This window comes from Sturnira hondurensis, unplaced genomic scaffold (assembly GCF_014824575.4).
Source record: "Sturnira hondurensis isolate 20B ecotype Veracruz unplaced genomic scaffold, ASM1482457v3 Scaffold0004136, whole genome shotgun sequence".
NCBI lineage: Eukaryota > Metazoa > Chordata > Mammalia > Chiroptera > Phyllostomidae > Sturnira > Sturnira hondurensis.
In genome coordinates this window covers 9,783,474-9,796,469 of record NW_028076767.1, presented here as the reverse complement: position 1 = coordinate 9,796,469, position 12,996 = coordinate 9,783,474, and the positions used below count along the sequence as shown (strand labels likewise).

Here is a 12,996-nt window from a genome sequence, read left to right as displayed (position 1 = left end):
ATAAAACAAATTGTACACATCAAAATATCTTTCCCTCCAAGCATTTCAGAATCATAAAAAAATACAACACAAAAGTCAGGGGTTCAGGTGAGGGTAAGAATACAGACTTTGCAGAAAACAAACCACTGGTCTACACTCCAGAGCTCTAGGCTCCGTTTAACACTACCCATGAATCACTTCTAAGATGTTAACAATCTGAATTATTTGCTTTGAAAAAAAAGATGAAATTTAAATATAAAGTGAAATGAGAGCTGTGTAATCTTAATGCCAATAGCAAAAGCCTCCCATTATTATTCTCCATTTAAAGTCACATTGAATAAATATGAAGCTTAAATCAACTCAATAGAACCATAGCTACTCACTGTGATACGTGGTATAGTAGACACAATGGATGGAGTTGGTGAAAAGAAATGGAAAGGCTTTAAAAAATACACCACCCATGCTCTACTGAAATCTTAGAAATAAATGTTTTTTAAAGAGCCTTAATATTAAAAAGTAAGCATTATTATAAAATTAGATGAATACTTTCAGTAAGAGGCAAGAGAGAGGCATGTGTTTTTATTTATTTTGGAATGCCTGCATCCCCACTGTAAAAACATGTAATCTTATGTACTTTCCAACGTATTAACAAGCCTCAAACTTTACTTATGTTATCATATAAAGAAAAAATAGGGTGTAATAACATCTTGTACTGCATTAGGGTCCTAAAAGAACATTCAGTTCTGTGTGTTTCCTGGTTAAACCTTCCAAGGTATTTCCTGAATGTTGGTCATCCTTTTTTTCGCAGAAGGCGACAGCAACCAGGAGTTTACTGGTGAATCCTCACTGGCGTTAGTAACAGTTGATCAGTTTGAATTACACAACATACCGATCAATAGGATTGTGATATCTTAAAAGAAAATTGGATAGAAAGGTGTCACCTGCCCACAGTCACTAGATGTAAAAATCACAGACATAAATTTAATTTTCCCGTGATCCCCAGAAACCATGCAACTAGGGCCTTTCAATTCCCCTGAACTGTTCCATCATGAAAGCCAACTACTTCGCATATTAAGTCTAAGCAAATGTATTTTCAGTCTTGATTAACTTCCTGAAAAATCGGAAACACTGATTAGATCTCCATTTGAAATTCAGCAACCTAATTCTTAGGTTTGTGCTTTCTAGATGAACAGAGAACGTTTAAGTTACTATTAGAAACCACAAAGATGTCTCAAATGCTATTCTAACGCTGAAGAATGTCTGCTAAAAACAAATTAAGTGTAATAAGCTGAGCAACACCTTTTATTTCACATATAAAATTCATAATAGTAATAATAACTCTTAAGTTTAAAAGAAATCCATAACATAATTTAATACTAAATTGTTGACTCTCCGAATCAAGCTGTGGTTAAGTCTCAGTACATATTTTGGGACTGGACTTTGTGTTGCCATGCAGACACGTTATCAACCCGCTGAACTCACACAACAGGGTGTTTCCCATCAGGCAGATCCTCAGGCAGTGCCCTCATCAGACAGCAGGGCATTCCTTTTCTCAAAGTCAAACACCAAATTGAAGTATATGTTCCCCACCAGCAAGCTCTAACACGCTCCTCCCACCCTTGTTCTAATTTTCCCTCCATCTGAGCCCCAGCTTAGCCATTCCTGCATTCCTCCTGGGCCGATTGCGACGATATGGATAGCACACACACTCGCTGGAATGCAGTCACCCCTCCTCAGTTTTGACTGCGGTTCGGTAATTAGCACTGCATTCACCGAGGGGGAAGGGCGCGACTGCTGCGCTAGGCTTTCTGCTCCTCGTTTTTTATCACCCCTTACCACCCAGTGGGCAGAGGCTGGCTGGCTGTGAACCACAATTTAGAAAGCGCTGGTGTCTCTGGCCTTCCTTTGCTTCCATGTTAGACAAACAAACCTACCTGGAAAACAATCGAACCAGGTAGGTAATAAACTTTGCATCATTTGAATTGAATGGAAAGTGACAGTCTCAATGTAAATTCAAATTTTAATGGAAGTAAGGTGTCTAAGATCTAGTGTTTTCACCCATCATTTAAATCAGATGAGAGGAAACAAAAGGCCTGAAACTCAGATTCAGTCTGGAGATTGGGCTGCTACGCAGACATACAAGTACCTCATATAGCATCATTTCACCTCCTTGGGGAGTTTCCTGAATAGGGTTAAAATTGGTAAGACTTTAACATGTTTGTCTTAGAAGTGGTCAAGTTATAAATGAAGTTTGTGTAGAAGGAAAGTAAAAAATTGAATGAATGTGAACACAGAGAAGGAAAAAAAACCCGCAATAGTTTCTTCAGCCACATCACACTGCAACTCAGCAACCGGGGCTTTCTACACCCATCATTACTAAAAATTAAAAAATAAGTTAAGGCTTCTGATTAAAGTGTTTTCTTTTTCATTATGTTGCTTTGAAATAATATTTCAGAACGCTAAACTACTATACTATATAAATCCACCAAAAGCAATCAAATTTTGCATTCTGTTTTTAATTTCTTATACCAAGTAGCAAAATGAAACTATTAAACCTGTGGGGAGTTTTTCCATGAATACACTAATTTCTTCATGGGCTTTTCAGAAGGTGTCACATTTTAAGAGTGTTGGAAAGAGTCAGTCTTTGGTAGATGACATGTCTGGCACCATTCACTGAAAGTGGAATTTGCTGGTAGAAACATTGGTCTCTGCATCTCTAGAGAGGAAACCTCGAGCTGTAATTATGAAGTACTGAAACCGACCTCATCCGCCATCCATGAAAATCAGCCTCAAACCAGATGGGACACTACACCTTCTACCCCACCAAGGAAGTGCGGACCAAGAGACGATGCCCCTGAAAGTCCTTTGAAACTCTGTAGTGCTATGCAAACATGTGCTGCTACTGCTGTTAGTCATTTGAATGCCATTTACCACCTCAGATTGTTATGCAAGTGGAACAGATTTTCCTCCATTTGTTACAGAATTTCTACCAAGTTATAAACACAACATACGCTAGTAAACTGACTGTGCTTCTTTGCCCAACATCCATTCATTTGGTGCACAAGGAAAGGTTTTGACCTCAGAACTGGGTAGGGTCCCAAGGACTGGTATTTTTCACACTGAAAACTGTTGGTGCATGGTAGTAAAGATGACAGGGGAAAAAGAGAAACTATTGGACTTAATGTTGGCATTTCTTTGATAATTTGAAGATCCTTCCGTAGTTCCTTCATGGTTCAACTCCCACATGCACACTTTGAACCCTTGTGTGTAAATGGTCCGTGAGCTTCAACACTTGACCAGTATCAACACAGTATTACATACCATCAGTTACCAACAGAAAGGGTAATTATGTGATTTTGGGGTTTTTTTTTTGACACAGTAGTTCTCATGTATGAAGCAGTCAATGGATCTCCCAGATGGAACAAGCCATTCTCTTCTCATTTCTTGATTGTAGAACATACCAGATGTTATTAAAAATACTTTTTTGAACCTTGGTGTCTACAAGTCTAGACTATGAACTTCTCAAGGGCAGATTGTGACTCTCTTCTGTGTTTGGTAGCTCCATCATCTAACACAGTTGCTGGCACAGAGTAAAAGCCAATAGGGTGCCTCCCGTCTCCTCTCAGAGATGTTCTGCACACGTGTATGGTGCATTGTCTTCCTGTCTTTCACATCACAAGACAGTACAGTATGAGCATCACTTAAGGATTTCTTCAAGAAAACAAAACCATACAGCAACTTATCTAAGTCACAGTCCAGAATAAAATATATATGGATATTTCTATTTGCAAAGTATATTAAAATCTAAACTATTCTGTGGAAATGGTATTTAATATTTTATAAAGTTATTATTGGACTTTTTGTTTTACTAATGAAGAAAAATAGGTCAAATATCATGGTGTTTTGATATGATAAGTAAATCTTTGATAATCCCCAATTCTGAGAACAGTAGCAACTAGATGCTTATACTGTTATTTGAAAAGTCAGCTGCCCTAAGGGAGTAATGTATTTGTTAGAAATAATTACAGAGATACATTTATTTCAAATTTCCCTCACCTAATAATATGGAATATGGTGACAAAGAGCCACAAACCAAAATGAAAGCTAACACAGTCTATGGATGCATTTTTGAAAGAAATGCAAACTTCTATGTCAGCTGTTTAGAGATGCCAGCTCTGAAACATCTTATATACCATCAAAAACGTAGTTTTTAAATAAACTATATTATATTATTTTTCCTTGTAATGAAAAGTATAAACAAGTAAAAATAGTTTGCAAAACTAAATATACTTACATTCATGATCGGTAAGTACAAACTAAAATTTCCAGTTAAAATTTTTTTCTCTTCCCTTTTCCCCAGTCCAATCATATCACACAGGTAACTCTTCCTTTCTTATTTGCAGGTTTCCATGGCCTTTATTTCTAAATGTTTCCCTGCACTGCAGTACGTGCCTTTAGTGCAGGTATGCAACATGAGAGTCCCCAAAGTAAAACATAGCTTAACCAACCGGGGAGCAATCAGCTCTTAAAACCAACCTACAAAAACCAGGCATATAACCTTTATAAAGTGTAAGATTGCCAACATCCCATAACTAGAATTCCATGGCTACTTGTATGTCGAGGAAGTGTTCAGGCAATGCCTATAAAACCATAGGCTGGCAAAACAAATGTTAATCCAATGCTTTTATTATTCACAATTTAACTTCACCGTATTGAGCCTCTGATTAGTTATGGCCATAAGTCAAGAAATAAACAATGATATGAAAAACCCCAAAAGCAATAAAAACGAAGGACACCCTCTAATAAAACTAAGCAAGTAGAACATTAGTGGTGTCATGCAATTTCTGAGATACCATAGAAAAATTGTTTCCTTATATTGATAAGAAAATTATGCATCAGTGAAAATGCAGGCTTAGAAATATAGTACTGAGAGTTTCAATCTGGGATGTCTTCACTGATGAGGGAAAATGGAATTCTTATTACTAAAGAGAGCTGATCTCCTGGGTGTTGCTGATGGCTCCTTCACTGAGCGCAGTGTTTAATGATGCTGTACAAATAAAAAGCAGTGGGGGAAGTACGAAATATCTTTATTAAATGCCATCCGGTAAAGTAGTTGATGGATGGAAGAGTCTAATGCATTTTAAATAAATGCATATCATACTATCACATATCGTGAGACTTAAAAAATTATTACTGAGATGCACAGTCCTTGTAGTGGTAGACACGGCACCGTGAAGGAAGTCTGATTTAGAAGCTGTTTTCTAGTATACTTGTCAAGTGATGGAGTTGCTGTTAGTCATATTGTAATGTCCCTTCAACTTTGGTACATTCAGTGCAAAATATTTCGGGGAATTTTTTGTACCTTTATAAAAATAAAAGGCCCTTTTTTCCCTTGAGAGTGCTTAAAAGGATACACACTAGCATGATGCCGGAGCAAGCATGGAATGTGAAAATGGGACAGGTTACACATACGGTAGGATAGGTAGGCTCCTATATACATCTTAAAGAACACAAGTATAATGAACCTGTAAAAAATAAACAGAACTCACTGTGTACTTTTTCCTGATATGCTGTGATTAATTGCTAGTTATTTAAAATTGTTTCCATGCATTATAAAGCATAAAGTCTGTCATTAGTAATTCATTGTATAACAGTTCGTCTTCAGTCGTACGTACGTACATACCACTTCGCATATACATTGTCACAGACTACCTTATTGCAAATCCTTCAAGTTACCTCATATAGACTTGGGTGTCATTTTCACTCGTGTCCCATGAAAGCTGTGACCTATGGTGCACACCATGCAGGCACACATAAGCAAGAAAATTAAAATTCTGTTACAACTGAGGGCTGAAATGAATGTACTTTCAGGAAATACATTTGTTTTTATTATATCATTTAACTCACACTAATTTGGTGATGGGGTCAAGTGCTGCCAGTTTGGTGCGAACCACGTTCAACAATAAGTTTCAAGATTCTCCCGAGTCCCTGAAAAGTTACCCTAGAGCTAGCTGATCATGTACAGGTTCATCTTTGTCTTGGACCATAACAAATGGAAAAAAGTTTGGCAGTCAAGAACTGTTGATTGAAAGACTGTTGGCTTGTTCCCTGGGCATCAAGCTCACCCAAATCCTTCAAAGGGGACTCATCACCACTATCCAGTCCCCAAATATGGCAAAGCACGTGCTCCTGGGAGATGACAGCACTCGGTTTTACTCTAATGGAAGCATACTCTTCAAACTTCCTGTGTTCATCCGTTCTTTTAGGGGGCAGCTTCTGAAATTGCCTGTCCATACCACACCCAGGCATTGTGCTTCCGGGTCACTCAAGTCCAAAGGTGCTGGTCTCTTCAACCGCTGTCAGGAGTTTTTCATAAAGCATGGAGAAGGATGGGTACGGGGGTAGATCCAGACGGTTAAAGCAAGTGTGAGCTCTGCAAACAGAGGAAGCACAGTGATTTAGAACGCTTGGAGGAAAATGAGGGCCCTTGTTCTGTGTGTGTGTGTTATGTGCATGCTTCTCTTTCATATTCAATTTGGTTTGCTACCAAGTTTTACACTCCTTTTGGAGAAAACTTTGAAAGCATTTTGACTTCACAATTCAGAATTGAAAAAAAACCAGAATTGAATTTCTCTTAGGGAAATGGGATGTTTAAAAATGTATATTTTTTGCCCTGACTGGTGTGGCTCAGCTGGTTGGGTATCTACCTGCAAAGCGAAAGGTCATCGTTTCATTTCCCAGACAAGGCACAAGCTGGGTTGCAATCGATATTTCTCTCTCTTCCACCCTTCCCTCCTCTCTTAAAAATAAATCAATTAAATTTTTAGAAACTCTTAAAAATATATATTCTTCATATTTTCACAACTTAAATCCATATTTCTTTTTTATTATTTTTAATATTTATTTAATTATTTTTTAAGTACAGTATTCTGTCTATTACTCCCATCCCATCCCACCCCCCATGTTCCCCACTCCCTCCCATTTCCAACCTTCTCAGTTGTTGTCCATGTATCCTTTATATAGGTTCCTCTAAACCCCTCCCCTGTTTCCCCTGAAATTCCCTCCCCTCTGGTCACTGTCAGCCTGTTCTCTATTTCAGTGACTTTGGTTATATTTTGCTTGCTTGTTTTGTTGTTCAGCTTCCTGTTAAAGGTGAGATCATATGGTATTTGTCCTTCAACACCTGGCTTATTTCACTCAGTATAATGCTTTCCAGTTCCATCCATGCTGTTGCAAAAGGTAGGAGCTCCTTCTTTCTTTCTGCTGCATAGAATTCCATTGTGTATACGTACCATAGTTTTTTGATCCATTCATTTACTGACGGGCATCTAGGTTGCTTCCAGCTCTTGGCTATTGTAAATTGTGCTGCTATGAACATTGGGGTGCATATGTTCTTTGGGATTGGTGTTTTAGGGTTCTTAGGATACAATCCTAGCAGTGGAATTGCTGGGTCAAAAGGCAGATCCAATTTTAGTTTTCTGAGAAAATTCCATACTGTTTTCCATAATGGTTGTACCAGTCTGCAGTCCCACCAACAGTGAACCAGAGTCCCCTTTTCCCCACACCCTCTCCTATATTTGTTGTTTATTGCTTTGTTTATGATAGCCATTCTGACCGGTGTAAAGTGGTATCTCATTGTGGTTTTAATTTGCATCAGACTGCTCGAACTAATAAGTGAATTTGGCAAAACAGCGGGTTACAAAGTCAATATCCAGAAATCAGAGGCATTTTTGTATACTAACAATGAATCAGCAGAAGCAGAAATCAAGAAAAAATCCCACTTGATATAGCAAAAACAAAAATAAAATATCTGGGAATAAATCTAACCAAGGAGGTAAAAGACCTGTATGCAGAAAACTACACAACACTGAAGAAAGAAATCAAGGAAGACACAAATGGAAACATACACCGTGTTTATGGATTGGAAGAATTAACATCATCAAAATGTCCATACTACCCCAAGCAATTTACAGATTCAATCCAATACCTATTAGAGTACCAATGGCATATTTCACAGACATAGAACAAACACTTCAAAAATTTATATGGAACCATAAATGACTCCGAATAGCAGCTGCAATTTTGAGAAAGAAGAACAAAGTAGGAGGGATCACAATACCTGATATCAAACTGTATTACAAGGCCACTGTAATCAAAACAGCCTGGTACTGGCATAAAAACAGGCACATAGACCAATGGAACAGAACAGAGAACCCAGAAATAAATTCATATTTCATACATATTACTACTTGTTTAGATGTCTAGGAATTACGAAAACAAGTTCTCATTTTTCATTCTCTTTTATTGTTACTTGTTTTTCAGACATGAATATAAGCTCTTATAAAGTAATTCATTTCCAGAACTGACGTGTGCATGGATGTCTCTCAGGAAATCTGCATTTCAAATTGTTTCACGCTGTTGGGCAGGGAAGAGCACTGAGTGTGCCTAAGACCTCCCTCACAGCGCAGATTCCTGGGAAAGTCCCTGGCTGGCCTCCCCTGTCAAAAAGTCAGTACACCATTGTTACTCCTTTGAATTCTGGGTTGTCTGTTTTCTCCTAAATCACAATGCAGAATAATGCCGTTGAAATCATTACATTAGGTATTCTTTTTTAGAAATACTCCCCTTTTGCCGAGATAGAGGAAAAAAAATGCCTTCCTGTTATTTGCACCTGAATCACAAAAAAAAACAAACAAAAAACTGATGGTCTTCAAATAGTACATTTTATCAGGGAGCAAATCTACATGTTTGACATGGGATGGGAAACATTTTCTTATGAATGTACAACAGCCTGTTGTGGGAGCTAAGCTTTGACTAAAAAAAAAATGCTCCTGAATTAATATGGAATTTTAAGAGCTAAGATTATTAATATGCTATTTTTATGAAGTTGCATGTTTAAATCTTGTTCTTATTCATAACTTTTACACTTACAAAATGAATATAATTATATTCCTAGATGCAGGGTAGTGTAGTGGAGGGACGATCAGAGGTTCAGAGTTAGACAGACTCAGGTTTGAACTGCAGCTCCACCAACCAGCTGTATGAATTGGACTGAGTTATGAAAACTCTCTGAGACTCAACTTTCTCTCCAGTAAAAAAAGAATAATGTAATTTGTCTCCGAAGGATATGAGGATTAAGCAAAATGACAGAAAACACTTAATACAATTCCTGGGTCATAGTGTTTGACCAATTAATAAGAGATGTATTGTCAGCTTCACTACATTTCCTTATCATCAAAAAGATTTACTCTAATTGCCTCCATTAAATTGCCAAGAGATAATCATGACTCACGGAAATTATGAGATAAAGAGATAATAAGACAGCTGTGTGGCCACATGGCTTATTGAAAACAGGAACATGAAGGGGCTCTGTTACAAAAGCATCAGTTTCGGGACACAGCAATAGTGCTGCCTCAGAGTTTACAGACTTGTTATTAGAAACTCTAAGACATATTGAAGGGAAGTCATCTATTTAATATTTTCAGGGAAATACCTTTTTTGGCTATAAATAAACTTCTGAGAATTGCACTTAATATAATTCTTATACCACTTGACAGTAGAATCTCAACATTTTTAAAAAAAATCAACTAGAATAAGGCAGTTCTATCTATCTTGCATGAAACTGGAATAAAAATATTAAATGGATATAATTATCTCTCTAGATAATGGATATATTATCTCTCTCTCTGCCTCTAGAGAGAGGCAGAGAAGCAAAATATATTTTCACTCTAATCATGCTCCATACTTTGTGTGTTTAGACATATAACATTCCTTATCCCATTAGACTAAAAGATGTACTTCTTTTAAATCAAATTAAACATTTTTTTCTTTGGTTATCAACAAGGCTGAGCATCTTTCCCTGTGTCAACTTGCTTGTAGCATTTCCTGTTTTGTGATCTAAATGTTCATCTTTTTTCAATTTTTTTATTGTTATAAAACATACAGCACATAAAATTTGTCATATTAACCATTATTAAGTGCACAGGTCTACAGTGTTAAGGACATTCACATTGTTCTGCAGCCATCACCACCACCCACCTCTAGGCCTTCTCACCTTTCCCAGCTGGAACTCTGTGCTCATTGGACACTGACTCCCATCCCTCCCATCCCTGCCATCACCATTCTGCTTTCTGTCTCTGTGAATCTGACCACTCTGGTCACTTCATGTAAGTGGAATCACACAGTACTTGTCTCTTTTGACTGGCTTATTTCATTTAGCATAACGTTTTCTGGTCCATGTTGTAGCATGGGTCGGAATTTCCTTTCTAAGGCTGAGTAATAGCCCATTGTGTGTATATACCACAGTTGGTTATTCACCCACCAATGGCCATTTAGATTGTTTCCTTTTTTGGTGGGGGCCGTCGTAAAGAATGCTGTCATGAACACTAGTATAAACCCCTGATTTCAATTCCTTTGTGTATACACCCAGAAGTGGAATTGTCAGATCACACGGTAATTCATTTTTAACGAGCTGCCACACTGTGTTCCGTGGTGGCTGTACCATTTTACATTCCTGCCAGCACCGCACAGAGGCTCCAATTATGCTGCATCCTCACCAACCCTTATTATTATTTTTTTATTTTGATAATAGCCATGCTGAGTGTCAAGTCCCTTTATGGTCTGAAGCTTTAGGATTTCTTATTGATTTGCGAGAATACTACAAAATAAAGAGAATAACTTAGAGTATCTCCGGCTAATCTCTTCCGGCCTGTACACTGTTTCAGTATGAATTTCATTTACAGAACAGTGTTAATCTGGTTGGCATCTATTTCTGAGTACATTGGCTTCCTCTCTTCAGTGTGTTGCTATGATTAGAACTCATGTTGAAAAGGTTAATCTCTATGGTCTATACCTAAAAGAAAGTTTTTTGTTGTCTATTTTTCCTTTTGGTAGTGCTGGCGTATCAAAGTGTGAAAGGTCAACTTTTGGGAGACTTTCTCAAAGAGTACTTCATATATAGTTGTAATCTTGAATAGGTACATGTGAATTCATTTTTCACGTGAATCATGTTGGGTGAACTAGGAAATAAAAGTAGCTCAAAATGATCCTAACTCTAGGTAAGCAATAATCCCTAATTAATGTTTTATTCACTTAGGCCAGAACATGACTACAGGTGAATGAACCTATCACAACCCAGTAAAGCCTGTTCCTTCCTTCTCAACAACCACTTTCCCTTAACTAAAGGTAAATAATCAAAATTTAATTTATATAATCAAGAGTCAACAAATGGCCACCTACATGGGAATGGAAATTCACTAATAATAATAATATCTGAAGCTCCCAATTAACTTGCACACAGTTAGATTGAATGCCAAATATTCATTCACTGTGGTCTTGTGGCAGGCAGGATTCTAAGACAACCTACCACAACCCGTGCCTTTATATAACCCCCACCTGGAGTGTGAGCAGGGCCTATAACTCACTATAGCCAATGGAATACAGCAAATATGAAGATATGACACAAATGTTATTGAAGTCCATAAAGCAGCTGATTTTTCACTTAATCAAAAGGGTGATTATCCTGCATGCACCTGACCTAATTAGGTGAGACCTTTAAAAGAACATTTAGAGGTCAGAGACCCATTGCTGCTGTATTTGACCATGCTGCCATGAATTCTACAGCTGCAAGAAATGGAGTTTGCCAACAACCTCTGTGAGCCTGGGAGCAGGTCATTCCCCAGTTGATCCTCCAAATGAGAATACAGTCCAGCTGACACCTTGATCTCAGCCTTGTGAGACACTGAGCAGAAGACTCAGCTAAGCCATGCCTGCCTGGACTTCTGGCCCACAGAAAGAGGGCTATAGTAATTGTGCATCGTTTCAAACTAGGTTTGTGGTCATGCAGTATTAGAAGCTCCTACAGGTCTCAAGGTGCAGGTCCAAGGAAAGGTGGCAAAGGTCACAAAGGTGATATAATACATCACAACCAGCAAGTGGGTGGGGGATAAAACTGGGAGTAAACAGCTGACCTTTCACTCTCTCAGGTTTCTGAGTACAGAAACAGGAATTCCACCTGTCTCACTGCAGTTTCTGTACTATCTTTGCAGACACTACAGTATCTCATCCAATAAATCTATACACCCGGGCGCTCTTCTCAGCACAAAAGGAAGGACTGGACAACGTTTCTTGATTCTCCTCAGTCGTGACATGATCCCCATTTCTCATCCTCAACCTAAGACAACCACTGCTTCCTAATTCACATCTGGTTACAGCATGCGGTTAGTGCAACAGAAATTTCCTTCTGCATAAACTGAACAGCTCCTCTGAAAAATGTTTCAGGAGGATGGAGAAAGTACATATTGTAAAGGGGGAAACTGGGCAGAGAGATTAAGTGGATTTCCCAAGGTCAAGGCTGAGTCAGTGGCCAAATCAAGAATAGGACCTCAAGCTTCGGTTCCTAGGGGAAGCCCAACAACAAACCGAAAGCAGGGAACCAGCTCAGTTCTTTTTGCTTTTGGAAGCCTGACTGTTAATTTCACCCCACCCCTGATGGTGAACTGCTAGTCCTCAACATCTCTGAAGATTTACATGTTTTGGGGACAGGGATTAGCAAAATAAAGCTTCAAACATTTTTTAAATAAATGATTCAATCACAAGATGTAATAGCTCTGGGGCGAATGGTCCAAAATGGGTCAATCCAAAAAACCCTGGGAGATACCAGGGGATTTTTAAGTGCTGAGTTCCACCTCAGGCTCCCCAGAGAACAGAGATAGTCAGAGTGATCAGAATCGCCAAGAAGCTTGTTTACAATGGAGATTTTTGGCTGCATTCCCTGGGGATCTACTGCAGAAGGTTTGGGATGGGCCTAGAATTTTGCATTTTAATAATAGCTCCAAGTGAGTCTGATGCAGGTGGTCTTCACTACTGGAGAGGCATCAAGTGGAGTAGAAATAAGATACCTAGGCTGGCTATCCACACCAGCACTTTGTGTGCTTGCAAAAATTTCAAAACTCTTTATAAACAAGACAGCATTGCTAATAAGGAAATTGAGGAATAGTGCGGTTAAGTAAATTGCCC

At 38.3% G+C, this 12,996-nt stretch overlaps 1 protein-coding gene across 2 annotated transcripts in view; it reads right to left on the bottom strand.

Moving 5' to 3' along the window:
* Nucleotides 1-242: 242 nt before the first annotated feature.
* Nucleotides 243-12,996, bottom strand: part of HECW2 (HECT, C2 and WW domain containing E3 ubiquitin protein ligase 2) — a 363,235-nt gene continuing 350,481 nt past the window's right edge. For both annotated transcript variants that reach the window (XM_037043719.1, XM_037043721.1), the window contains one exon: nt 243-6,412. In XM_037043719.1, coding sequence (XP_036899614.1) covers nt 6,301-6,412 — 112 coding nt within the window. In that variant the 3' untranslated portion in view covers nt 243-6,300. The remainder of the gene's footprint in view (nt 6,413-12,996) is intronic.